This window comes from Eumetopias jubatus, unplaced genomic scaffold, assembly GCF_037043125.1.
Source record: "Eumetopias jubatus isolate StellerSeaLion01/CBP00866 unplaced genomic scaffold, mEumJub1_p1.0 scaffold_1, whole genome shotgun sequence".
NCBI lineage: Eukaryota > Metazoa > Chordata > Mammalia > Carnivora > Otariidae > Eumetopias > Eumetopias jubatus.
The window spans coordinates 177,109,016-177,135,373 of record NW_028274807.1 but is presented as its reverse complement, the minus strand read 5'-3'; the positions used below and the strand labels follow the sequence as shown (position 1 = coordinate 177,135,373).

Genomic DNA, 26,358 nt, shown 5'->3' with positions numbered 1-26,358 from the left:
AGGGAGAAGCAGGCTCCCCGCCGAGCAAGGATCCTGATGTGGGACTTGATCCCAGATCCCTGGGATCATGACCTGAGCCGAAGGCAGACTGAGCCACCCAGACGTCCCAAAGCATTTATAAGAGTAGGTGGCATTTAATAAGAGTTATATAAATGCTTGATTAAAAAAAAACAACAACAAAAACAACAATGAATTCAGGCTCTGCCCAAGCGAGCTAATAGCTAGTCAACCCTGGACAAGTTATTTTTCTGCTTTGAGTCTGGGTTTCCTTATCCCTGAAAATGGAATAATACTTCTTACTTCACAGGGTTTTGCCAAGAGGAAAATGTGAGAATGAACGGAAAAGTATTTAACATGCGGGTGGTTCGAAAACTATTACTTCTTTCGCTCCACTGCTTTTGTCTAAGTTTTTTTAAAACTGTTTTAATGTGTGTCTCAAACTGTTCTCAAGTAGTTTACTTCTGGTGAAGTGAACTGCAGTGGTGAGAAGGTATTACACGATGGAAAGATATTAAGTATTTTTAGCTAAAGATGAAACATGAATAGTTTGTTTAACCTGAGGTCTCACTTGTTTACCCCCCTGTGCACTTTGTATGAGCCTCAATTTCTTCTCATACAGCTTGTGTCTTTATTATCTTTCTCCCCACCACTGCACTATGAGTGGCATGAAGGCAACCACGGTGTTTATTTAAGTTTGCATCCTTTAAGCCCAGCAACAGAGTGGGTATAAAATCAATGCTTGGTGAATTAAGTGAACTAGTTATAAAGTGGAGGAATCTCAAATAATCATGACTCGTCTGTTTATGGCTGGTTGTAGCCTATAAATAAAAAGGCTAGGCTGTTTTGGAGAGAGATTTACAACTGGGTCTTAAAATAGTTAAAAATAAATTTCCGAACGATGTCTCTAATTAAAATTTGTCAGTACATTTTATACAAAGAAATGATTCTCCAAATTAACATAAGGCTCTTCTTTTCTCCTTCAAAGATCCCATTACTTTTCCTTTTAACTTTCCCATTTCTTTATCTTCAAACAGAAGGTGTTCCTAATAATCTCCATTTAACAGATGGGAACACTGAAGTTCAGAGCTGCTGTTAAATTGCTTTCTCAAGCAAGAGCACCATCCCAGTTGGGGTCATGATAGAAGTCTTGTATCTTCCATTACTCTTTCAATTAGAATCTGCTTCCTAGTAATTAACACATTCTCTTTAGCTTGCAAAATAATCATCCTTTGTAGAGCTCCGGTGTGGAAAATTCCTCTTTGAGAAGGACTTATCTTGGAAAGTTTTATAAGGAATTGCAATTGCAGGCCATTGTGAAAATCACTGGGCCATTTTAGGTTTAAAAGTGTAATTGTGATCAACAATTCCCTGCAACCATGGCAACACAACGTGCCCCTTTCTACTTGTTTACTTTTAAGGAATTAGAGCACTATTTAAGGATTAAGATTACCATGTATGCTATACCAGCTGAACTTTACAAAGGATAAAATAAAAGCTCTGAGTACTCAGCCTTATAAATCGGTGTTGGTGACTACCTTGGGTTACATAGCTATATATGAACATTTCAGTTCCTAGGAACTATTTATAATAATCCAGCAGTAACGATCATATATTAAGGACTGATTTGCACACCAAAGGATACTTTAATATAGTATTTATGTTTGTATAAGTTTTTGGATCAGTGTTTAATATCAGCTATGAGATCAAAGCAAAGCAGATTCCCCTTATCTTGGATTTCCAAATAAGAACACATTCATAATTTTCCCTACTTCTATTAAAGATACATTAATATTTGTATAAGAAGAGCAGGAAACAAAAACTCAGGAGGAATAAACCTGTGACCTTGTTGAAGAAAAATGCTTCGTAACTGACAGGTTATATGTGGCTGGAGACTATGAGACCGGCTCCCTTATTAATGAAAATATATAAAAAAAAAATGTAATGCATTCTGGTTCCACTACTTAATAAGATCCAATTTAATTTACTTTTGAAGCTCAATCACTACACAAGATGAGTTTTTCTTTAACAACAATTTTTTAACTGTTCATACTAAAAAAGAGATACAAACTGCCCTTATTATAACCAAATTAGTTTTTGTAAAAGCATGTACTCAAGATAAAAAAGACACTAGGAAAACAGTATATTTACAGAAACATTTTTTACTAGCTCAGCTCTCAGCCAGTTTTTAATCCCTCCATTTGAATGTGAACACTCTGTTCATACTCTCGTTCATTCTCTCTCTCACAGTTACCTGAAAAAGCTGAGTCAGGGGCCTAATTAAACATTAAAAAACAGTATTTGTTAGAACCATTCTATTTTTGTTTTAAAGATTAATTTACTTATTTTAGAGAGAGCGAGAGAGAGAGAGCACGAGTTGGGGGAGGGCAAAGGGAGAGGGGGAGGGAGAGAGAGAATCTCAAGCAAACGTGCTGCCTAGCACCAGGCCTGATGCGGGCTTGAACCCATGACCCTGACATCATGACCTGGTCAAAATCAAGAGTCGGATGCTCAACTGACTGAGACACCCAGGCACCCCAGAACCATTCTAAAGTGTATGACAACCCTCCTTCTCTTAGCAATTGAGCCCGAGGAACATAATCCGACAGCATAAGCATTTAGGTAACATAATGTCACGTGGTGTAATAAAGTGTGGCCCAGAGATGCTCACAGAGGACCCAGACTTGCAGAGCTGAAAATGCTGTGGTGTCTACTCCCCATTCCTCTCATTTCCCTCACTTTCTGCTACTCGGTGAGTCATTTTTTCCAGAATAGCTCATTCTTCCAACCACTCTACAATATGCAAGCTTTTTTATCAGCCAGCATTTTAGATCCTGGTTTTAAGCAAAGGGTTGGCTGGGAAGCACTTATGAATGAAGCCCATCTTCCTCTAAATAAACTTTGCAAAAGATACAAGGTCTTTTATGTTTCTTAGGCTGGAGGCAATGTTACCCAGGAGCAGAAGCCTGGGTGCTGGGGATATGTGAGGCCCTGGGGTTCCCAGGGCACATCTTCTTGGAGGCATCAATTTTACCATGTGGAAATATTATAGGGTAGAAGGCAAAACTACATGATTCTTCAAAGTGAGATATGAGACTTCAAAGGAGTCTTGGATTTATGGTTGCTCTCCCATGGCTATGTCCCAGAACCCCTAAGGTCTGTGTTTTTCCTCTCCTCTTACTAGTTTAAAAAAAAAAATACAGAAGCACTGCTTAAGGCATGGGTATGAAATTATGTCATGCATACATGAGGTTTCTAATCATCTAGCAAAGGGTCTTTAATGGTGGGTCTTTTTTTTTCTTTTTAATAACAGCCCACCAAATGAAGCCTTATCTAAGTTCATAAAACTTTAAATCTTTGGAACTCACCACTTTCTACCTTGTCTTATTTAGAGCCATGCCTTTTTCTCCTTCCCTATCACAAACTTTTCCTCCTTCTGCATCGCAAACACAGAAACTTCCTATAGCACATTACCTTAAATAAGTAGGTAGTAAATAACATTTTAAGTGTGCCAGGAGGTCCCCAGCTCCTGTTTACCTAGGGCATGCTATGTACTAAGCATTATCCTGGGCTCTAAGGGTACAGAGCTAAAAAATTAAGCTAAGTCCTAACTCACCTGGAGGTAGACTCTAATTGCATTGGCAAAGGGGCACCAATTTTTAAAAAATAAACAAGAGCAGTAAGCAATAAGATGGGAGAAAATGGAAAAAGCTATGAAGGGAGTAAACCTAGGTGACAGCACAGTGACAGGCAGGGGAGGCTGCTTTAGATGGAAGGCTCAGGAACGAGGCCGGCTCAGCAGAGCCCCCTCAATGGCAGAAGAAGTCAGCCAGGGAAAGACTGGGGATGGGGTGAGCATTGGAGGCAGAGGGAAAGCCAGGGCGAGGGCCCTAAGTGCCGGCCCTTGGGGAGCTCTGGGAGGAGCACGAGTCTGGGGAGAATGAGCGGTGAGGACAGTGGGTTGACAGGATGTCCTCAGGTAGGCAGAGACCAGGGGTGTTGGGCCTTGTGAGCAGGATAAAGAATTTGAACTTGACTTTATCTGTGATAAGCAGCTGCTGAAGTGCTTTAAGCAAGAGAGTGACAGGTCTGAATTTACATGTTAAAGTGGTGACTGGTTATTGTGTGCACAGTGAGAGAGGCTGGAGTAGAAACAAGGTATCAGGACACTCCTCCAGTGAGCAAGGCTGCCAGTTTCAACCAGACTTGTGAACTCCAAACCTGTGCACGATCTTGGTGAGCAGAACTGCTGGAACAATATGAAGTATAAGAGAAAGAGAAGCATATGGCTTGCTTCACAGGGCATTCTCTCAGGGCTCCGCCTAAGAACTTGTGACGTTAGGAGGACAATGATTGTCCCTTGTACAAGGTCACAAGGTGCTGGGTGGGTGAGTCAGGACTGACACCAGAATTTGGGACTCTATCCACTTTATAATGGAAACTGATCAGAGTTCAGAAATTCTAATTCTTCAGCAGGAAGGTGACATAGGCAGAAAGAGGCCGAAAATCTAATCCGTTCATGGCCTGACCTGGTGTTTGACTTTCCTCCTCAACACCGCATACTGCAAAGCAGTTTGTGCTTTTCCGTTGTTTTTTTTTTTTTTTCTTTTCTTTTCAAGAGTATTTACCCACAAAAATGTTACAGGAAATAGAAGCCTATCTAAGGTGCTAATGCAACCAAACAGAACTTCCTGGGCTTTGAGAAATATTCTGAACTCCTTAGTCTTCTTGTTTGTCATTAAACTCATTAATGAAAGTTGATTCGCTTCTAGGTCATTTTTCTCTTTTCTCTCTTGTCTTCAGGTTTATTGCTATTCTACAATATAAAACTACATTGTTTTAAAACCATGTCAGTATTCCACAGTAGTGTTACTGTTCACAAGCCTTTCCAACATGCTAGGGATGTTGCATACCTTGGACGCGTAAAAGGAAATTGACTAAGTCTTCTCAATGTCGATTACTCTGGTTTAATCATACTAACTGGGGGAACTTGAACGTGATTAAGACCTTTCCATGCCTGTCTCTCTTTGATTACAACTCTACTTTTCTTCCTAATGAAACAAGTCTGTTTCCTCTTGAGAAAAGCTTAAAAAAGAATTGTCTTATAAAACTCAACATGGTCTTAAAATAACCCAGGACACAGCCTACTATCATGAAATGGATTAGTTACCAGGAAACCTGAGTTTCAGATGTCCTGGCCAATACACCATGTGATGTTGCTCAAATCAGTTGACTTACAGTGGTCTCAGTTTCCTCATCTATAAAATAAAGAAATTCAAGTAGATTTTTCCACAGGATGTTTTATGGCTAGCACACTACTGCAAAATACTGACATGGTATAAAACAATGTAGTTTGCTCTAGAGCTTTTTGTTTTGTTTTGTCTTTTGTTTTTTGTCTGTAGGGACATTTTTAGAGGAAGAAAACAACTGAACAAAAGACGGACTAGACAAGAATGGTTCATATTCCAACCACAGAAATTGTATTAACAGTCCTCACTATTTGTGCTTTTGAAGAATTCAAACACAAAAAACCTTTCACAATAACCCAAACTGCAGAGTGAAATTTACACCCAAAGATACTCATAATAGCATTAAAAAAGCAAAAGTCCAATCTTAATGACTAACAGCTAATGAGAAATGAAGGGCCAGTTCCTTAATATGATAAAGAGTATCTACCAGAACAGCAAAAAGAAGTATACTTAGTGATACACAATCAATGGGATTCTCTTCAGATATATTTAAAAAAATGACTCGTCATGGTATCTCCTGGGAACACATGAGCATCACCCAAGAAACCTAATACAGTATCCAGAAAATTTGGACACATTAAATATGAAAAAACTAGATAGTCTTCTTGTATATTAGCCACAATCTTTAGAAAAATAATATGTAAATACCTAGACACACAATTTAAAAAGATAGGTGTAGTTTATGCAGAAGGAAACTGATTTTTTTGAAAAAACATTGTGATTTTAATGCTGAAGATATATACCATATTCATGAATGTAAAATCTTAATAGTATAGATATCAGGGGCGCCTGGGTGGCTCAGTCGTTAAGCGTCTGCCTTCGGCTCAGGTCATGATCCCAGGGTCCTGGGATCGAGCCCCGCATCGGGCTCCCTGCTCTGCGGGAAGCCTGCTTCTCCCCCTCCCACTCGCCCTGCTTGTGTTCCTGCTCTCGCTCTCTCTCTCTGTCAAATAAATAAATAAAAAACCTTAAAAAATAGTATAGATATCAATTTTCCCAAAATAACATGCAAATATCAGATAATTCCTATTAAAATCTTAAAAAGTTCTCTGAGTGTGATGATTCTGATGTGTATTTAGGAGAATGAATATATTTGAAAGACAATATTTTTTCTTTTTTTGGCAAAATAAGTTGTATAACAGAGGAACATGCCCTACAAATTATTAAAACATTATGAAATGTAGTAGGTGTAGCATTTAAAATATTGTAGTGATGCTGTAGGAAGTGAATAACAGAGTAAAGAATTCAAAAATTGATCCATGTATGTATATATGTATGTATGTAAAAAGCTATCTATAGGATATTATTTATTTATTTATTTAATTTTTTAAATTAACATAATGTATTCTTTGTTTCAGGGGTACAGGTCTGTGATTCATCAGTTTTACACAATTCACAGTGCTCACCATAATTTTTAAGTGATTGGAGCGGCATTTTAAGTAAGTGTGTGAAAGAGTGGATTATCCATTGAAGAGCATTGGGATAACTGGGTATCCATTTAACAAAAAATGACGCTAAATCCCAATCTCACAAATTATACCAAACAAATTCTGTATGGATTGAACCGAAAATTTTAAAATATATAAAGACACTAAAAGAAAAATAAATGAACATATACATAATGTGGGGACTTTATGAAGAAGGATACCCAATGCTGAAAATCATATATAAATCAAAGAGATTTAACTATAAAAAGTTTTAATACAGTAGTACAGCAAAATAAGCAGGCAAATATGAAGTCCACTAAACAAAGTAAGAAGAGGTGACAAATTAGAAGAAAAATGTGCCAAATATGAGAAAAAAAATGGTAATCATCTAAAAATATAAGGAATGATTTAAAGACATTATTTTTATAATTATAGTTATTTCTTTTTATAAAAAAACTATTTCTAATGTGTTTATATCAACATAGGGAAATGCTTAAGCTATAACATTAATAGAAAAAAGTACATATTTGTTTGTATAGTAGTTCTCAATTATGGAAAAAATATGTATAAGGAAAAAAATAGAACTGAGTAAATAGACCCAAATGATGGCTATTTTGGCATTGCAGTAATATGGGTAATTTTACCTTTGTGATTTAAACCTACTAAATTTTCTAAATGTTCTATAATAAGCATCATTGCTTTTATCATCTGAAAAAAACCACTGTGAATTATGTTTTTTAAAGTATCTTCAAGGGAAAGGCTTGAGTTCATTTTGAAATCTTACTTTTTATATGTTCCTTAATTTAACTATATGCAGTGGAGACTATGTCAATAAACACCTCCTATCTCTATGTGTGCAATCTTCCTTCATCCAGTTTTCTTTCTTAGCAAATCTTAATTTGACCAAAAGGAAAAGAAACCATGTGGGTACCAGTGTGCATATGCAAAGGAAATAAATACACAAAGGAAATAAATAGCTAAAATAAAGTGGCTACATTATGTCTCATTGCTAGTAATTATTTTGTTTCTGCCAGAGGAAGAGAGCAATAAAGAAAAGATATATAGGAGAATTTTAGCAGTGAACATGTACTTACTAATTTTTTTCGGGGCTAAAATGACAACTCCACTTTGTCTGTTACAATGTATCTTGAAAACTATTCAAAGACATAAAAGAAAAAATAAAAGTTCTTGTGCTAAGCAGCATGCTCTCAGACCTAAAGATTTCCAGAATGATGTGGCAGAGCAGAAAGGGTCCTTCATTTCTCCCTTGCAAATGAACATTGAACTCTGCTTTAAGTTGAAGTATTACACTGGTATTTGTTATATTTTTCCCTGTAGTGCTCAAGATAAAGCAAAGTGAAACTTCAGAGAAACAATGAACTGAAGAAGGCATCTACTCAGTGGGTAGTAGAAGAATCTTGACTGAGAAAACACGAAGGTGGGGGCAAAATATAGGCGTGCCAAATGTTCTAAGTAGAGGACCCAGAATTTTCTGCACCCACAAAAGCTTCTTAAATAGCAAGTCTGGAATATACAGGTAAATAAATACTCGAGGGCAAAATAAAACACCATACCGTGTCCATTCAAAGGTATCTCAATTTGATAAAGTCTATCTTGCTGATGTTTCAAGCAATCATAGTACTACTCCTATAGAATAGGAAATGTGTGACAGAGGCCATATACATATACAATAGGTTCTCCAGTGGTGGTAGTTGTGAGCAACATGAGGAGTCTCTAGTTAACCTTTCTTTGACCTGATGTTTTCCAATTTAGCAGAATGGCCCAGGCAATCATGGGCTTCCTGAAGTTGGCTTGTAACTTGGAGGAAGAACAACAATGATGTTTGAAGAATTTCTGCTCCACTGTGGGAGGCAGGAAACTTCAAGCTAATGTGCTTCAAAGGAAATTAATTTCCCACTGGTCTTGCAACTTTGTGTTCTATAAATCCCTGGATTTAAGACTAGGAATATTTCTGATGTGCTTTTGAAAATCTCATCTAACTCGTGTTTAAGAAAAAGAAAACAAAATGCTCAGAACGTAATGTTGTAGGCCTTTAATAAAAGGTTGCACTGAGCAAATCTTATCCCTGGATTATCTCCCTAGTATAGTCACCGTGGTTGGTTTTTAAAAGGTATCACAGAAATAAGAAAGGCAAGAAAAGGGTATGCTCAGGAGGCAGTGCATGTTTTAATTCTTTCAACTGCATTTGGATTTGGAAGTTGTTCCTGTCCTTAGAGGGGACATGACTGAGGCGTGAAACTGGCTTGCAATTTGAATCTCTCTTGATACATTTCCAAACTGGGCCAGATTGCTGGAACCATTCTCAAACCTACGCACCCACCCTGCAATTCCTGGTAGACATTGTGCTGAACCTCTGTAAATCTACTTGGAATTGTCTGGACAATGTCTGCCATTTTTAAAAAAGATTTACTAATTTATTTATTTTGAGACAGACAGAGAGAGAGAGAAAGCAGAAGGAGCAAAGGGAGAGAGAGAGCAAACAGAAGGAGCAAAGGGAGAGAGAGAGAGAGAGAATCTCAAGCAGACTCCATACTGAGCTTGGAGCCCGACATGAGGCTCTAACTCACGATCCTGAGATCATAATTTGACGCAAAATCAAAGAGTCAGACACTTAACTGACTGAACCACCCAGGTGCCCCCTCCTCCATTTTCCATGTGGAATCTTGTATGCAGCTTTGCTAGAGGATTCCTTTCCTTTCTTCAGTGCACTTACCCTGAAATGGAGGCTTTTGCATCCTGATTCTAAAACAATTTTCATACAATTCATCTCTCCTTTTGTCATTTAATGAAGTCCCCTCATTGTTACAGAGAGACCATTTGAAGGTAGTTTCCCTAAGTTTTACTAGGATTATACTAGGACTAAGACAAGAGTATGGCTCTGTCAAATAAATAAATAAAATCTTAAAAAAAAAAGTATGGCTGTCTATACAATTAACAACTCTATAATATTTTTTCAATTCCAAGTATGAAATTTCTCAAGTCCTTTCACCAACGCACTCCACAGAGCTTAGAAGAAGCAGTTCTCCATGCCACAAATTGTTCAAGAACTTTGCAGATATATAAGGGTGGTATGTTAGGTCCCTTCTCAGGATGTCTTATCACAATACTAATAACCTAACTGCTAGTTGTGACAATTCCTATTAAAATCGATTCAAGGCATCTATCCCTAATCATGTACCTAAGACATTGGAGTTCACAAATATAACAAAAAATATACATAGGTACTATTTTGGGGGGAGAACAGTCTTATATATAGTTCTAAATTTTCTCTACATAATACTTGCAACTGAAATTCCCAGGCTGTATGTTTAATGCTCGCTTCCTTTGACTAGGAAGTCATTTCTTGGCTTGTTTTGCAGTTCTTCCAACTTGGAGATAACTGGATATCCACTGAGTTTCGAATTTCATCTAAATCCTTTTACTGTATGAAGAATTCCTTCATTGCATTATGATGTTCTGACCATAATGACTTGGTTTTAGCAAATTAGCACTTCTTCAGTTTACTTGAGGATTCTTACTGATGCCTCGTAGCTTGGAATACATATCTCCAATATACTTCACTAAGAATCAGAAAGAAGTCATAGCTGCTTTAATACCCCCACTGCCTATAAGACATAGGGTATTTTGCCTTGGGTCTACTTCACTAACAGAAATATTAATAATGTCTTTAATAATAACACCCACTGGGTGGTGCAGTTGTGCGTATGTGTCTGCGTTTTGTTCTAATAGTCTTTTAACTCCCCTTATTCTTTACTCTATTACTGTAGAGAACAAAATCCTGTCACTGTAGGGCTATGCCTTCCGCCTAATCTATGGCGATGAATCCAAGATAGAGCCACAGATTTGGAAAACTAGAATATAAATAACTTGCACTGCTTCCTACCACTGTATTAAGAAAACCCATATAGACTTCATGTTATAGCCATGGGAAAAACAAAATCCATCATATAAGTATCTGTAAGTGGTTGGCAATATTAAGTATGTGTCAAGAATTAACATTTCATGTTTCTACCAGATGTCAGGTATACTCCTTCTCTGAGCTGTCAAAAGACATAATACAGAGAGAAAAGGTCAAAGAATCCTGAGGGATGCTAGTGGTGCTTAAAGGTTATAATGATCGAAAAAGATTGCTTTAAGTCTACATATATCACCACTTCAGATGTCATTTCATATCTCAAGTGGAAACAGAACAGGCCTTCTTAAGAGATTTGTGGAATACAATATGCTTTGGCAGTAACGTTGAAAACACACTTTGGTTACTCTAAGCCAGTGAGAATGGGTCCCCTTATTTGAAGATCAATGATTATGGGTGATTGATGGACTAGTTTCTCCACCAGAAAACACCAGCCTGTTGTTATTACTATAACAGATGTAATGTGATCCACACATAATTAATTGAATTTACAGAATGCCAGAAGTACATTAACTACTCAAAGCATCCCTTAATTTTCTCCCCCAATTTTCATAATGATATAATGAACAAACCACCCCCTAACATATCAAGAATTCTACAGCCAAAAGAAAAATGAGCAAATTCAGGCAACTGACTCCACTTGTGCACTGATAAAAGATACATTCTTTCTTTATCCCTCTCTCCCTCCCTCTTAATCTCCTTCCCTGCTGCCCTCTCTTACTCTTTTCCTTCTTTTTCTTTAAAATTCGTCAATTCAGAATCCTGCCTTTAAGGAATATTCATATGGAATTACAGATTTAAAATAAGTAAAAACAGAAATGCTCTATATGAAGAGGAAATGAGAGGTATGGACACTAAGCTGCCCCCTTAAATATTTTCATAAACCCTCAGAGCACTCGGCAGAGGACATTTTGAAAATTACTGGTGTGCGCAGTCTCCAACTTGGAGATAACTGGATATCCACTGAGTTTCGAATTTCATCTAAATCCTTAAAGCTAGTTGACCGCTCTCCTAAAGTGTGCTCCTCAGAACATCTGGTCCTGCAAGATGCTGCATAAGCAAAGGGTTCTCTTGTCAGGTAAATTTGGGAAAAGCTGCATGCTAGAATCCTCCTGGATATGTAAAGTCAATACTGTACTCTTAAAAGCCCTGAGAACTAAAAGAACAATGTTTTCTTTTATTTTTCCCAGTATTTTTGAAAAAGTAGTTTTTTTCTTAAAACTGCCTCACATTTGTACATGATACTTGTTCCATAAGAACACAGTGTGAAAAATGCTGCTCAATGTCACACATATGGTCTTTGAGTATAACATACACTGATAAAATATAAAACCACAAAAGAAAATAAGTCTAGGGTGGGAACACAGAATTTACCTTTACCCATTGTATTTAATGTATCAACCCATTAATCAGATGATCGTGTGAGGGAGGCAGTGCATAATCAAGTTCCTTATCTGTGGAAGGTGATCATTACAAGGCAATACAGGTAATATGTGACATGTTGTATAGAAATTAAATGGGAAATTAAAAGAAGTAACAGGAGTGAGTTGCAAAACACATAATACTTCCAAATATAATGATATCACGGACAACATTATATTAGAAAAATGAGAAAAAAATGTAAATTTCTAGATTTCTGTAAAAATTTACATCAGGAACAATTTATTTATAGCTACAACAGAAGTAGTAATTATGTTTTTGCTGAGTTATTGTATTTACTCTTGGGAACATGATGCTTCTTCATGGGAACTGGGCTTGGCTGACATCTATCATTGATCTTCCGAAATCACCTTTTTCCAGATAAAATCAGTTTCAGTCTCAAGAATTACAGAGTCTGTACTTACGTATAATAAAAATCACACATTATACCCCTACCACTCTATTGTGCTTCATTGGCTGGTTTAGCCCCACTCTGGGGTCATAAAACATTTGCTAAGAAAAATAATGATGTAAAATAGAAGGGGAGAATGCTTAACTACTTCAGAAGTATGTAAAATGAATTTGGAAAACTATTTCCAGAAGGAATGAGATGTGACTTCCAAACACTCAGGTCTCCAGGAACCCGTAATTAGCTATTTCAATTAGCCTTGTTTGGAATTATTTTATTACTCTACTTTATTTACTCCTAAATCCCATAGAAGTGAATTTTTAGTGGCTATAAACCATAACCTTAACTGTCTCTCAGGCTTGTATTCTCTCAGATTGTTGAATCAATGAGGCCTATTTTTTTAAATTGGCATGAATTCTATGTCCCTGAGGAAGAGACCTCCATCTATAGTCTACAGGCTGAAAGCAGCCTTGAACCATGTATTGTTTAACCCACACTATTAAAACATTTTTGGGTAATTTTGTCAACATACAGTTTCTAGCTTTTTGTGAAAAATCCAAAGATGTACTTTCTCCATGGCAATAACCAGCTGGAGGTGAGTGGCATTTGAAACCTTTGGGTGGTCTGAACCTTTTGGGTGACATTTTTCATCAAGATATATTATTTTCATGTTTTCTTATTGGTAGAGTTAGGATAACATAAACTAATTATCATATCTAGATCCAGTCAAATGTAGGAAAATTGAAAGGACAACTTCAAAAGCCAAAGAACTAAAAAATAAATAAATAAGAGAGCCTACGATTATGTTTTTATTAAAATTATTTGTTGCTTGTCTCTGTGATAGGATAGTTTCTGGCCCATTTGATTAGCACTGGTCATAATGCTTTGCAAAACAGAATGAGTGTGGAAATGACTGAACTTGTAAACAGACAGGATGGTTCTGGTAATTTTCTTTTCTTCCCATCATGAGAATGGCTTATTCCACACAAGGGCTGCCTTTTCTCAAAGTGAAAAAGTGACATCCAACATAGCTGCAGTCAACCCACCCCAGAGAACCTACGAAACAGCAAATAAACCTTCATTACTGTAAACCACCAAGACTTTGGAGTCATTTGTTACTACTGCAAAAGAACATAGTAAAAGTTGACTGATACAGGGCGCCTGGGTGGCTCAGTTGGTAAAGCGACTGCCTTCGGCTCAGGTCATGATCCTGGAGTTCCAGGATCAAGTCCCGCATCGGGGTCCCTGCTCAGCAGGGAGTCCGCTTCTCCCTCTGACCCTCCCTCCTCTCATGTGCTCTCTCTCTCTCTCTCTCATTCTCTCTCTCAAATAAATAAACATCTTTAAAAAAATTAAAAAAGTTGACTGATACAAAGGAAACTTCATCCATAAATAGTGAAAATACTCTCTATGTGTTTAATATGCAAAATGTGCCTGTGTCTAAAGAATTTAAGAGGACATTAGAAAAAACACCATGGTGAAAACTATAATCAACAAATGGAAAATATGTGTGACAAAAACTAAATGAACTAAAAAAGCCTCTGTATTTTTCTATAGTTAAAAAATGCAAATAAAGTAAATGCTGTTAAAAGGTTTAACGTGTAAGAGGAAAAAAGTTATCCAAGCCTCAAAACTTGTCTGTGCTCATTCATTTGCATCACTTGGCCGGCCCCTGCAGAATATGGAAAGGTGAGTACTGTGGCATTTCTGTGAATCTAAGAACTGATTCTTGTAATCTTACTGAAAACTTTGCACATGGCTCATTTTACAATTTCTTAGAGTTAAATCCTGGTATCATTTCAAAGTCCAACTTGCTATGATTAATAGGGAAAAACAGTTTTTAAATAAGAGTGAGGCCAAAAAGAGAAAGTGATCAATTTTGAAATTCCCTCCCTACAAGATCAATCTGGGTTTTACACTAGACAGATATACCCCCTTGAGATGAAACACACACACACACGTACACACACACACAATAACAATGAATGGATCCAAACTACTCAGAGGTGAGATGCCAAGCAATGCCCAGGAAGACCAAAGGCTAAGCAATCTTTACCAACACCAGTAGTGGCGCTCAGTTCATGTGACCATCAACAATCACAGTTGACCTTGGGTGCCTACCAATAGTTCCACACCTGGGAAGGTGGGTGAAAGCCAGAGAATATTCAGTTACACATGGCATACTAATAACCATGTTCTCTAAGGCAGCTAATGTTAATGAAGAAAAAACTCAGCTGAGATAGGAACTGCCTAGCTTATAAATAAATGAACATCAATGTTTTATATAAGCCAAGAATTCCATTTCCCTTTCAGAGTCTAAATTGTCCTTATTAATAAAATTCAACCACTGAAATATTCAATGTTTACACTTTCTTCATCATAAACGATGAAGAAATATTCCTTGAAATATTTCTTTAAAACATTTAAGTTTTTATGACTTGATGACAGTGTGTCTCAAAGTGTTGCTCAAAGACCATCTGAATTAAAAATCCCCTGAGTCATTTATAAAGAGGGCAGATTCCCAAGAAAGACCCCGCACAATTGAGTCAGAATCTCAGAGACTGGGATCATGGAATGAACATTTTAAAGAAGCTCTCCAAACAAAACTTCTCACATAGCCACTAGAGTTCACAAACAAGCCCTTAAGACATGTGACTGTATCTTATGTCTCAGGTCCTCATATGCTCATTTTCAAAAGCACAGATCTAATGAACTATGGCAGAGACAGGTTAGCCATACTTCTAACCTGTTCTCACTTCTCCCTTGGCACACACCTTTGCTCTCAGTGTGACCATGTGACTGGAGACCAGTCAAAAGAATGGGCACATAGGTGGGATGCCTGGGTGGCTCAGTCAGTTGAGCATCCAACTCTTGATTTTGGCTCAGGTCATGATCTCGGGTCATGGGATCCAGCCCTATGTCAGGTTCCCTCTGTGCTTAGAACCTTCTCTCTCTGCCCCTCCCCCCCATGAGCACTAAATAAATAAATAAACAGGGCGCCTGGGTGGCTCAGTTGGTTAAGCGACTGCCTTCGGCTCAGGTCATGATCCTGGAGTCCCGGGATCGAGTCTCACATCGGGCTCCCTGCTCAGCGGGGAGTCTGCATCTCCCTCTGACCCTCTTCCCTTTCGTGCTCTCTATCTCTCATTCTCTCTCTCTCTCAAATAAATAAATAAAATCTTTAAAAAAATAAACAAATAAATAAAATCTTAAACAAACAAAAAAGAATGTGCACATAAGTAACATATGACATCTAGACCTATTTCATAAAAACCACCCATGTGGCTGGCTTCTTTCACCCTTTTCTTTCTGCCAGCTTGAGGGAGACAGAAGCAATAACCATAGATTTTAGATGTTGTAATGAAGGGGCATAAATGGATGGAGCCAGAGAGCTTGATTTGGACCTTATCTAAACAAGAAACACAGTTTGGTTTGAGCTAATCTATTTTCAGGTTTGTTACCGTAGGCTCTTGTAATCTTAATTAAAACACCAGGTCCATATAAATGTATTTTCATGGCAAACCATGAATGCAACCAATATTTAGCTCTTCCTCTTACCAGTACAGAGATTACTTCTTAGGACTTGCCTAGTACTACTGTGGTGTCTGTTTTGTTTTTAATGACAAAAGCACCAACTAATGATCATCCTCAATTTCTGCTTAGAATGTTAGGAAACAAAGCCTTTACCATCCGTGATTTGCACTAAATTAACAACCTTATTTTTACTTAACGCAGAAACCATCTGTCAGAGCTCTGCAATTTTTAAATAAGTTCTTGTTGAAGCACTTATCACTATACCGGTGGATTTAAACTTCCAGCTTATGCATGTAATTTTCTTGATGGTCTTAAGTCTCCTTCTGACTTCTATCTGTGGGTGGATAGACTCAGAGCAAGGAAAACTCTGCAGTCTTTAGAGTGGGAGAAAATGATTTTCTCATTGTACTATGGAAGACCATTTTGGGGATCTGAGAATGAAGCAGAAGGGAAAAGCATGAAGCCTGCTGCTGTGATAATCTATAAGTGGAATGGGGCGCCTGGGTGGCTCAGTTTGGTTGAGCGTCTGACTCTTGATTTAGGCTCAGGTCATGATCTCAGGGTCCTGGGATCGAGAGCCTCATGTGACTCCATGCTCAGTGGGGAGTCTGCTTGAGATTCTCTCTCCTTCAGCCTCTGCCCCTTTCCCTGCTCATCCACTCGCATGCTAAACAGTCCTTAGTCTTTACTCTCTGTCCCTGGTCTCTCTCTCTCGTTTTAAGGTTTTTATTTATTTATTTGAGAGAGAGAGATAACAAATGAGAGAGAGAGAGCGCACAGAAGGAGAATAAGAGTGAGAAGCAGTCTCCCCATAAGCAGGGAGCCCTATGCAGGGCTCAGTCTCAAGACCCCGAGATCATGACCTGAGCTGAAGGCAGATGCTTAACTGACTGGGCCACCCAGGCACCCCACCTGGTCTCTTAATCCCTGGCAGGGCTGCATCTCTGCTCCATGTGCAGTTTTCTTGGCTGCCTAGTCTACATAATAGAAATAAGTCTGTCTCAAACTCCAAAATTCAGAATTATTTCCTGTCAGGTCAAATAACAAATTTCCAGGAGAGAGCATCTGATTGGCCTAGCTTGTGTCAGGTGTCCTTCTCTGGGCCAGTCAGCCAAGGCCAGCTGAAACATGCTCCACGTAGGTGCAGCCCATGGGGCAAGGAGTCCCTGGGGAGAGTCAGTCACTGATGCTTGTACAGGCTAGGCACCTCAAAGCCATCCCCATTCCTCTAAGTGTCACTGTGTTGTTAAACAAAAAATAGTCAAGTCTTCCATCCCCAACCACAAATTACCCAAGACGGAGGGAGGAAATCCAAATATTTTCTACAGCCATGTTTTCCAAAGTGGGGTACAACTATTCCAGGAAAGAAAATCCTCTGGAGTAAAAGAAAAAATACAATAAACCCTCTTTATAGATTTACTTTTATTTAAATATTTTATTTTTAAAGATTTATTTATTTGACAGAGAGATAGAGCAAAAGTAGGCAGAGTGGCAGGCAGAGGGAGAGGGAGAAGCATCTCTCCCCTGAGCAGGAAGCCCGATGCGGGGCTTGATCCCAGTACCCTGGGATCATGACCTGAGCCGAAGGCAGATGCTCAACCAACTGAGAGACCCCGGCACTGCTATTTAGATATTTTAAATTTTTATATTTTTCCATATAGTAAAAATACTAAGACTACAGTACATTTTTTTGTCTAATAAATAAATCAGACATTTCAAACAAGTAACATGTATTACCTTTGTAAACCCTCACAACCATCCTGTAAGGATAAGTTCTATGATTATTCCCTGTTTACAGATATGAAACAGATTCAGAGTTAGGCAATTTGTCCAACGTTTGTAGTAATGTCAGAGTTAGAACTGGAACTCAAGTAAGCTAGCTATTAGATGCCTGGTTTGTACCCACTATGCCTCCTAAGTATGTCTGGGAGAGAAAGAGCTAGAGAGAGAGAGAGATGAGAGAGGGAGAGAAGTATAGGGCAGAGGTGCTTATAAACATTTTAATTATGTATTTGCATACATCAAAAGCTCTGAAGAATGTTAGAAGGCAGATAATATGTAAATCAAAAAACCGAAGCCTCTAATTTTTGTGAAGATAGAAAAATTTTCCTTCAAAAAGCAAGAGATCTAGGTCTGAAGCCCAAATCTACTATTGTGTGGCTTTCAACAAATCACCTAACTGCTATGAGGTTCAGCTTGTCCATGTAGAATAAGAGTAATACACCCTTCCTTCATATTATGAACAATAAGCCCAGTGTCTGATTGAATAATGATACTATTACTGTTATTTCAGGGCTAACCAGTCATCAGCAAAGACAAGGAGATTCCTATTTATCTTTCTATTTCTTACACACTTTCAGGATTTTTCACTTGGGGAGAGGTTTGGGGTGAGGTTCAACAAATATTGATTTGAATACATTCCTATCAGTTTATCAACAATGCTCTCAGTTTTTTCTCTACTTAATACTAAGAGTATTCAACTAAAGGGCTATATTTATTACAGTAAGATAGTATTATAAGACATAAAACATCTTCTATACATCAACAGATATTTGATGGATGCAAGAGTAAATCAATGAATGAGTAAAATGGATGGATGGATGCATGGATGGAAAAAAGAATAAAAGCAAGGACAATAGGCAAACTCAGTGAGTATTTCTAATTCACAGATTCCATATTCAAGTGCTTCAGAGAAACAGGATTTTTCATCTCCACTTCCAACTACAAACAACAGATATTTTCTTTAGAGATCAAAATATTTTGCTTTATCCACATAATAGCAGCTGAGGTTTGTGTGTCAACTGACTCAGAACATACTTGTCTGAATGTTACTACGAATTTGTTAATATTTTGGACTCCTGCAAATGTCAACAGTCACATGAGAATTGAGATGGATTCAAAAAAGAGTTTTACAATTGTGATATATTAATCATTCCGTCTACAGATGGATTCTCTAGCGTTTGGCATGACATGTTAACCTACCCATGTCCACTCCCCTCTCCCCAGTGAGGAGCAACACGTTCAGAGTGATACACTCTAAGGCACAGATGCTTATTCCTCAGGAATCCACCAGTCATCTGCTTTATCTTGATCTCACAACTTGTGATGGCATAAATGCCTTTTGAGATACAACTTTTTCAGCTCTAGGGAAAGGGAAACCACTGGGTTCTCAGAGAAACACTTCACACAGTCACCAGTGATGCAAATGTGATGGAAGCCAAAAAGTGCATGAACCCAATCTGTATTCTTTACTTCAAAGTGTTGTAAGAAACTGTTGTTTTAAGTTTATATTTTTTTAAGTATTATTTAAGTATATATTACAAATTAAGTATATATTACAAATATATACAGTAGAGAAGTGTAGTTCAAGGAAAAACGAGTGTCTAAGACAAAATGGTGTTACATTCACAGATTATTTGTGGAAGTTACTGTTTTGAGTTAATCACATCAAAAATCCCATCAAAAAGCACATCAAGGTGTCTTGTCACCTTAATGAAGGGTCTAGCAACTGGACACGTCTTTTCAGAAAATGTCTACTTGGCACCTTTTCTTCAGGCTTGTCCTGTCTAAGCTACCTGAGATGACTTTTGCTTTACAGTCTTGAGGAAAGAAAGTAAAAACAAACAAACAAACAAACCCCAAAAAACACAGCCAAAGATGTTGATACAGAGGGTGTAAATCCCATGCCATCTGGTTATGTTGCTAACAGTTCTCACCTCTGTCACACCAGGATTTACAAAGCAATTTTTAGCACTAAGTCACTTCGGCCTTCACTACCTGCTGTTTGGCATCTCACATTGTCCTTTGAACATCCCAAAGGCTATGTTGTTGTAAGTGGATGGCAGTGTCCAGGGCTGTCATTTCAAGAAGAGCATGCACACAGCACAGACACGGGAAGCTGGATCAGAGACCAAACACGGCGAAAGCCTACAACCTGTTCCTTACTCGGAATTAATTTCATCAGCCATCTTCGGATAAAAATCAACTCTTAATTAACAGGTGTGTACGCAATAACCTGATCAGCCTATGAATGCCTGTATAGTTAATATTTATCATGAAGTGCCCATGAACTAGTCTTCTAATCTTATTTATAATAGGGTAATTTCTCTGCTGCATTTGAATTTCTAATGATTTTATAGTGATACCAGCAACTGCATGGTAATTACACTAATTCCCAGCTTTTCACGCTGTTGGTAACTAGATTAATAATTAAGCTACAGATAATCCATGTCCAGTCTCTTATTTTTGACTTGTCAATTCCTAGTTTTTCAACTAATTTCTAAGAGGATGCTAATTCCTCTTGCCTTGGAGAGCTACTGGGTTGTTCTGTAGATAAGCCAGCCAATGGACAGGAAGTGGCAGAAAAAAAGTCACAGAATGAGTGGAAGATAAGACTCCTCTCAAATGACAGTGACCTGTGTTGCTTAGGAGTTGTAGGGATTCCGAAGCGAAATTCCTAATTGTCACCTACCATGAAACAATTTTTCCTTCTTATTGGCATCAAATAAACGGTGACTGCTCTTAAGCAAAGCAGCCCCGGGTCGCTGCCACTTCCTTATAAATTATCTGCATAAGTGAATTATAGGAGTATAAATAATATATGCAGTTTCCATACTTTAGTACCCTCATTTAGGCTTTTAACATGTAGAATTCCCTAGTCTATTTTGGGAGAATATTTCTGATTTTTCTCCCAAATGAACAATAGAAAGTAAACAATTTATTCACAAGAGAAGAGATTTTAACACAATTTTACTGTGGGCCAATAATAGAAGAAATAAAAGCCAGGAAATTGAAAAAAAAAAAAGGTAAAAACAGCTATGGTGACCTTCAGTAAATAGCAGTGAAGTAGCTCTTATAGATCACATTGCTGGCTACAGGAAAAACACAACCAAAACCCAAAGAGAACACCTTTGGTGTGAGTCCCAACTCCATGACCTCCACATCACCAAATGAGGAATGTCTTTCTAGCATAGGACCCTTTAGAGACTCCTAAAGTCCACCCCCCTGCAAGAAGAAGGCAGAAAGCAGTGTGGGAAAGATAAAGCTGTTTGGGGGCACATTACATTTCTTGATGATGAAAAAATGCATAGCACACTGTAACTAATGTGTCTTTGTGCCTTGATATTTTCTTTCTATTGTGATTAAAAGAGTAAAAGCATCATCTCACTCAGAGATCTGAGACATTCTCAGAGGGGTTTTGCAGAAACTAATACACCCAATTGATGGCTCCCATCAACACCTAAGGTACTTCATGTCATGTAATTTAATTTCAGAATCTGAAGAGTTTGTTTTTGGTGAGGTTCTCTACGAATACTTAGATCTAAACTAATGTCAAGTTCAAGGTTATGTTTGCCTTTCACATCACACCTGGGAGGTTAGAAGTCATGAGATAAAACCATGATTGCTTCCTATGCTTGGGACTCTGGCCCCTTCATTTCAAGGGCAACATTAAAAGGGCAATCCCCTTACCTCTAGGACTTGGAAACAAAGAAAGGCAAGAGTTTTAGGAGACATTACATATATATAAATCTGTTGGAGACCAGGAAGGTCACCAAAGAAGGGAATAAATCTGAGTGAAGAGCATCTTGAGAAAGACTCTTTAGGCAACTTGTGAAAGACGTGAAAGAAAAAAGAAACAGTGATGTCCTCGGTGGGGAGGGGTGATATTTTGGTTCTGAAATTACGAACATATTCTAGTGTTTAGGCCAAGAAACTGGCTCAGGAAAAAGGAAGGAGTTTGAGGGCAGAAGTAGGTAACAGGGAAATCATCAGGGACTCCACCTAATGGAACAGAGAGGCTAGGCTGTTGCTATTCAGAGTGTGGCCCATGGGCCAGCAGCATCAGCTTCATGAGAGAGATTACTGAAAATGCCAGAACCTTAGGCTCCAACCCAGACCCACTGATTGAGAATCTGCATTTCAGCAGGTCCCCAGTTGATTCATTTGCCATCAAAGTCTCAGAAGCACTGGACTAGGACATACGTGAGTTGGGCATGTGGTTGAACTCTGGGGAGATTTCTGCTCACGGGAACTTTGGGCATTGCTGATTTTTGTGTTTCCTTCAACAATGGCCTTGAATATTAAAACAAAACCACGAGCTCTGCTGTATCTGATGTGAAATGTCAGAAGCCCTTGGCTTAGGATAGTGACACTTTCACTAAGGACTTTGTGCCTCTGTACCACGATCATTAAGAGAATGACACCTGGGGGCCGGCCTGGGGTGCACCATAATAGAAGAAGCCGTGGCACAGGACTCAGGCATTGAGGGTCTAATTCTACTTCTTCAGAGTTCTATGATTTTAGGAAGACTACTTTCTCTCTGAACCACACTTTGTGAACTCCCAAATTGTAGCGCTAAGTTAACAGCTGGGTGGCTCAGGGCTGAAGCTTACTTTCTGGCCTCCTGCCTCATCTCTCATTTATAAGCAAGAAGTCTGGGCTCAAGGCATTCAGGTATTGGCTGGGTGGGAGCTCTGCCTCTTGGCATCTCCAGAACTGAAGCTTCCCGACCCTTAGATTGTCACTCAACCAGTTCCTTTTCATACTTTTAACCAAAAGAATCTTCTAGCAGATGATTTCCATGAAGAGCCAGCACACTGTTTAGCCTCTGAGGAGGACTCCATAAGTAGAGACTCCTGAGACTAGGGCCGTTCTTTTACTATTACAATGATTATCTTGCCATTCTGTGCCTCCTCTGTCAGGGTATGACTCTGCTAAGGAATATGGTGGATGAAGAAAATACGAAGGTGTCGTCAGTAATTAGAAAATAACAACATAATTAAACATTTCCAGCCACTGAGAAGGGACCAAGAAGAAACGGAAAGGAGTGAATGAAGGTAATGCAGAATGGTGAAGACAGAGAAAGGCAAAGTGCATGTCTCACAGGGTCCCAGGGTGGGCCATGAGTGCCACATATTACATGACTGATAAACCCTGGTGTTGCAGCTTCAGCTGTTCTGTGACCTGCCTCACACCCTTCATCGAATGACAACTCCCCAAGTCAGTAAGGGCTGGGAAGCAGGGCTGCTATCGGCTGCTACGGTTGGAGTTCACGCTCATCTGTCAGTGCCTGCACCTGGCTGGTTGGCACCCAGGGCATACTGGTTGTTAGATCCTTGGCCCTCTCGAAGCAAAGTTTCCAGTGATTTCTCAAAAAGCCTTTATAACTGACCAACTCTAAAAAAAAGGATTCCTTTATTCATTTCATGAATGTGTGCATTTGTTCAACCAATATTCACTGACTACTTGTTACATCAACCAGCCTTGTGCTGCTTGTTAAATGCTTATTAAATTATTTTCATATGTGCTGACGCTCACTTTCCCTTGGGTACAGAGCCAACAGTGACTTGGGCTCTGTCTTCAAGGAGTTCACAAGCCAATGTGTCACATCAGTTGATGTAAATTGTGAATATCTTAGCATTAAGCAAACTTGGATCAATGAGAATCTTGTTTTCAGCATCTAAATCTGACACCCCAGCCCTGATCATTTTCCTGCACAATCTAGCACTGAGGAAGGTATGCTTTTGTTCAGTTCTTTACAACTGCATGCATGGTCTAGCTGCTTCAGTGCTAATGTGTCATATCTGGGGAAGTTTCCTTCCTTCTTCATCTACAATCCTACTTGACTTCCGCAGTCACCCCAACCTATGTGCTCTAAAAAATGGGAAGAGAAATACAGGAAGTCACCAACAGTTCTCCAACTGCACGATATTAGAAAAGATTCATCTTTTGGAACATATTTCATCCAACAGCTTAGTCAACAGAAAGGTCCCTTCTTTGTTATCAGCAAATAGATCTTATCATAAAAATACTTAAGGATCACTCAGGATCTTAAATCAGGCCCATATTTCCAAAACTCACCACAGACAAGATTCTCCACCTGTTATTCTATATTTATTTTAAAAATAAATTTATTTTGAAACTTCCTTACAACATTTAGTTCTAGCCATTGATTCTTTCTAATACATTGCCTCTTTTTTTGCATAACAAAACCCTCTTCTCTTTTAGAAAATAGGTCTTTCTCATCAGTAGACAGAGCTGACCCTAACTCCCTGCTATAGGGATCATCTCCTAAATAAGGCTGATTCAGCTAAAATCGCGAGCCACGAGCATTAAGAGACCACAAGAGCTCGGAGTTGCTGGAAGCCACCTTTGACACCACCAGGAGTCGACGTTACATGGAATCAACACTGAGGGAAGCAGAACCAAGAGATACAAGGAAAGGATGGCTGCTCATGAAACTGGTTGAACCCGTGGCCCCAGCAGAATGGGAGACTGGGTTCTCAGGGAGCAGAAATGAGGCAGAGTTTGGGATAAAATATGTTTATCAATGATCAAAACTTGTAAAAGGAAAGAAGCAGGGGCAGGACTAGGAAGAGAACGAAGTCCAACTGTGGTATGATCCAACAATCCCCTGGACATGTTCGTAGGAGGCTCTGGAAGGACTGCCCCTCAGAACTCCCTAGTCTTGAGCAGAAAGGGCTGACCTTTAATTCCTGCCCTGATGAGTCCAGATGTGGGCGGCTGCAGACAGGGTGAGACTATGGGCAATTGGCACTCCACAGCTGAGGAGATTGGGAGGGAGCTGAGACCTAGAGGCTCTCCACTGACACCGCTACCCACAGTGAGGCAGCAAGTCTTTCTGGGCGGTGCATCTCTCCGACAACCCTACAGCTCACCTAGAAGCCAACTAATCATCCCAGTGATGTGGGGCCAGGAAACTTCCCATTTTCTTCAAGCCAGTTTGAGCTCAGTTACTTCTATCGGCATTCAAGAGACTCCGTTTCCCTTCCAAGTTAAAATTCCTTTGGAACTTCAAGATTCCAGAAAATATACACTACCGAAGTAGATCGGGGAGCCCAGTGTAAACCCATATCCCCAACACCACAGCAGTCATGTCTGCTAATCAAGCCCTACCCTTGCAACCTTCCCTTGGCTCATATACTTCAAGTGATAAGATAGTGAAAATGGGATGTGTTTGTTTTATTGGACTGAAAGTTTGGTGATTAAAACAACAAGTCATGTATGTCACAAAACAAAGTCCATCATATTTTCATCTGAATAAACTTCACTATGATGGGAAGCGTTCTCAGTTTTGCTTCTGGTCAGGAAGATCCTCTCTAACCTGTACGTCTCTCAGTAATTCCCATCCTCTCAAGAACAGAATCGTTTGTTTCTCCAAGAACAGTGATTTATACATTAATAATGACCTCTTTGTTCCTGCAAGTGACCAAGTTTGCAGGAGTAAGCATGAGAGTAAAATCGAGCCAACACTCCAGGCTCTTACTGGGGAGCAAAGCTTATTAAATTATTTTCAGATGTGAAGTTCATTTTCACTCAGGTAGCTATTTTGTTAAGCTTCTGAATTTTCAGCAGTATTGCAATTTATACCAATGTAGCATAAAATTTGTAATTCCAACACCCCAATGAAAATGATGTGAATATACATACACGTATCATTTTCATATGTATATCATATGTAAAGAGATCCAATAGCATATATTAATCATCATGTTTAAGTGTGTATGTTTAAGTGAGAGAGACAGAGGGGGAGGAGGAGAGAAAGAGGAAAAAGGAGAAAGTTGGGGGGGTGGAGACAGAAGGAAACCACAAAGACTCCACAAAGACTTGAATGTATGTCATGGTCTAAAACAAAATAACAAATGATATGGTGTAAGAAGCATTGCTCAGCACCATTAGGTAACTGAAACAAACTGGATCTCACTTGCCTTTACAACACTCCTTGTTGTAATAAATTAAGTTTATAAACTTCCCTGGATGAACTATCTTTTGTAGAGTTTCTTATATTCCAACTCAGTTGACAGAATCCAATACTTGGGTTACCAATTTTCTTAGGGTAATTTAAGGAAGCGATAACAGTACATACGCTGTTGGTCTTGCACCGAAACTTATTCAATAAATATAAAAAACACAAACAGACCACTTCTTACCTCCAGAGTGTGGCGGTGGGCCACAGAGCAGGACGACTCCCTGGCCTTCACGCACGGACACCGTACTTCTCATTTTGGTTTTAAAATTTTCAAGATCTGATTGGAAAACAAAACAAAACGGAATTTCAGAAAGGGCAATACAAATTAAAATCTTCACACAGAGACAATCCGATAATTTTTAAAACCCTTTCTCAGGAATCTCAAAAGGGGAACATTTGCTTGGAGAAGGAAAATTGGGATTTTGATTTCTTTATTAAGGCCTCTGAGAAATTCAGCAATACGAGAAGAATATAGACCCATTAATCCTGTGGTGCTGGAACAGTGTCAGAAGTGGCCTGGGCTATCCCAAGGGATGAAGCATACTGGAATGAAATAACCAGACAGTATGACTCAAAGAAGGAAATGAAGTATCTTGAACCAAAAATACACACAGACCAAC

At 38.8% G+C, this 26,358-nt stretch overlaps 1 protein-coding gene across 2 annotated transcripts in view; it reads right to left on the bottom strand.

The window, feature by feature from the left end:
- CNTN3 (contactin 3) overlaps nucleotides 1–26,358 on the bottom strand; it is a 241,035-nt gene that overhangs the window by 114,598 nt on the left and 100,079 nt on the right. For both annotated transcript variants that reach the window (XM_088021839.1, XM_028101775.2), the window contains one exon: nucleotides 25,920–26,015. In XM_088021839.1, coding sequence (XP_087877965.1) covers nucleotides 25,920–26,015 — 96 coding nt within the window. The remainder of the gene's footprint in view (nucleotides 1–25,919; nucleotides 26,016–26,358) is intronic.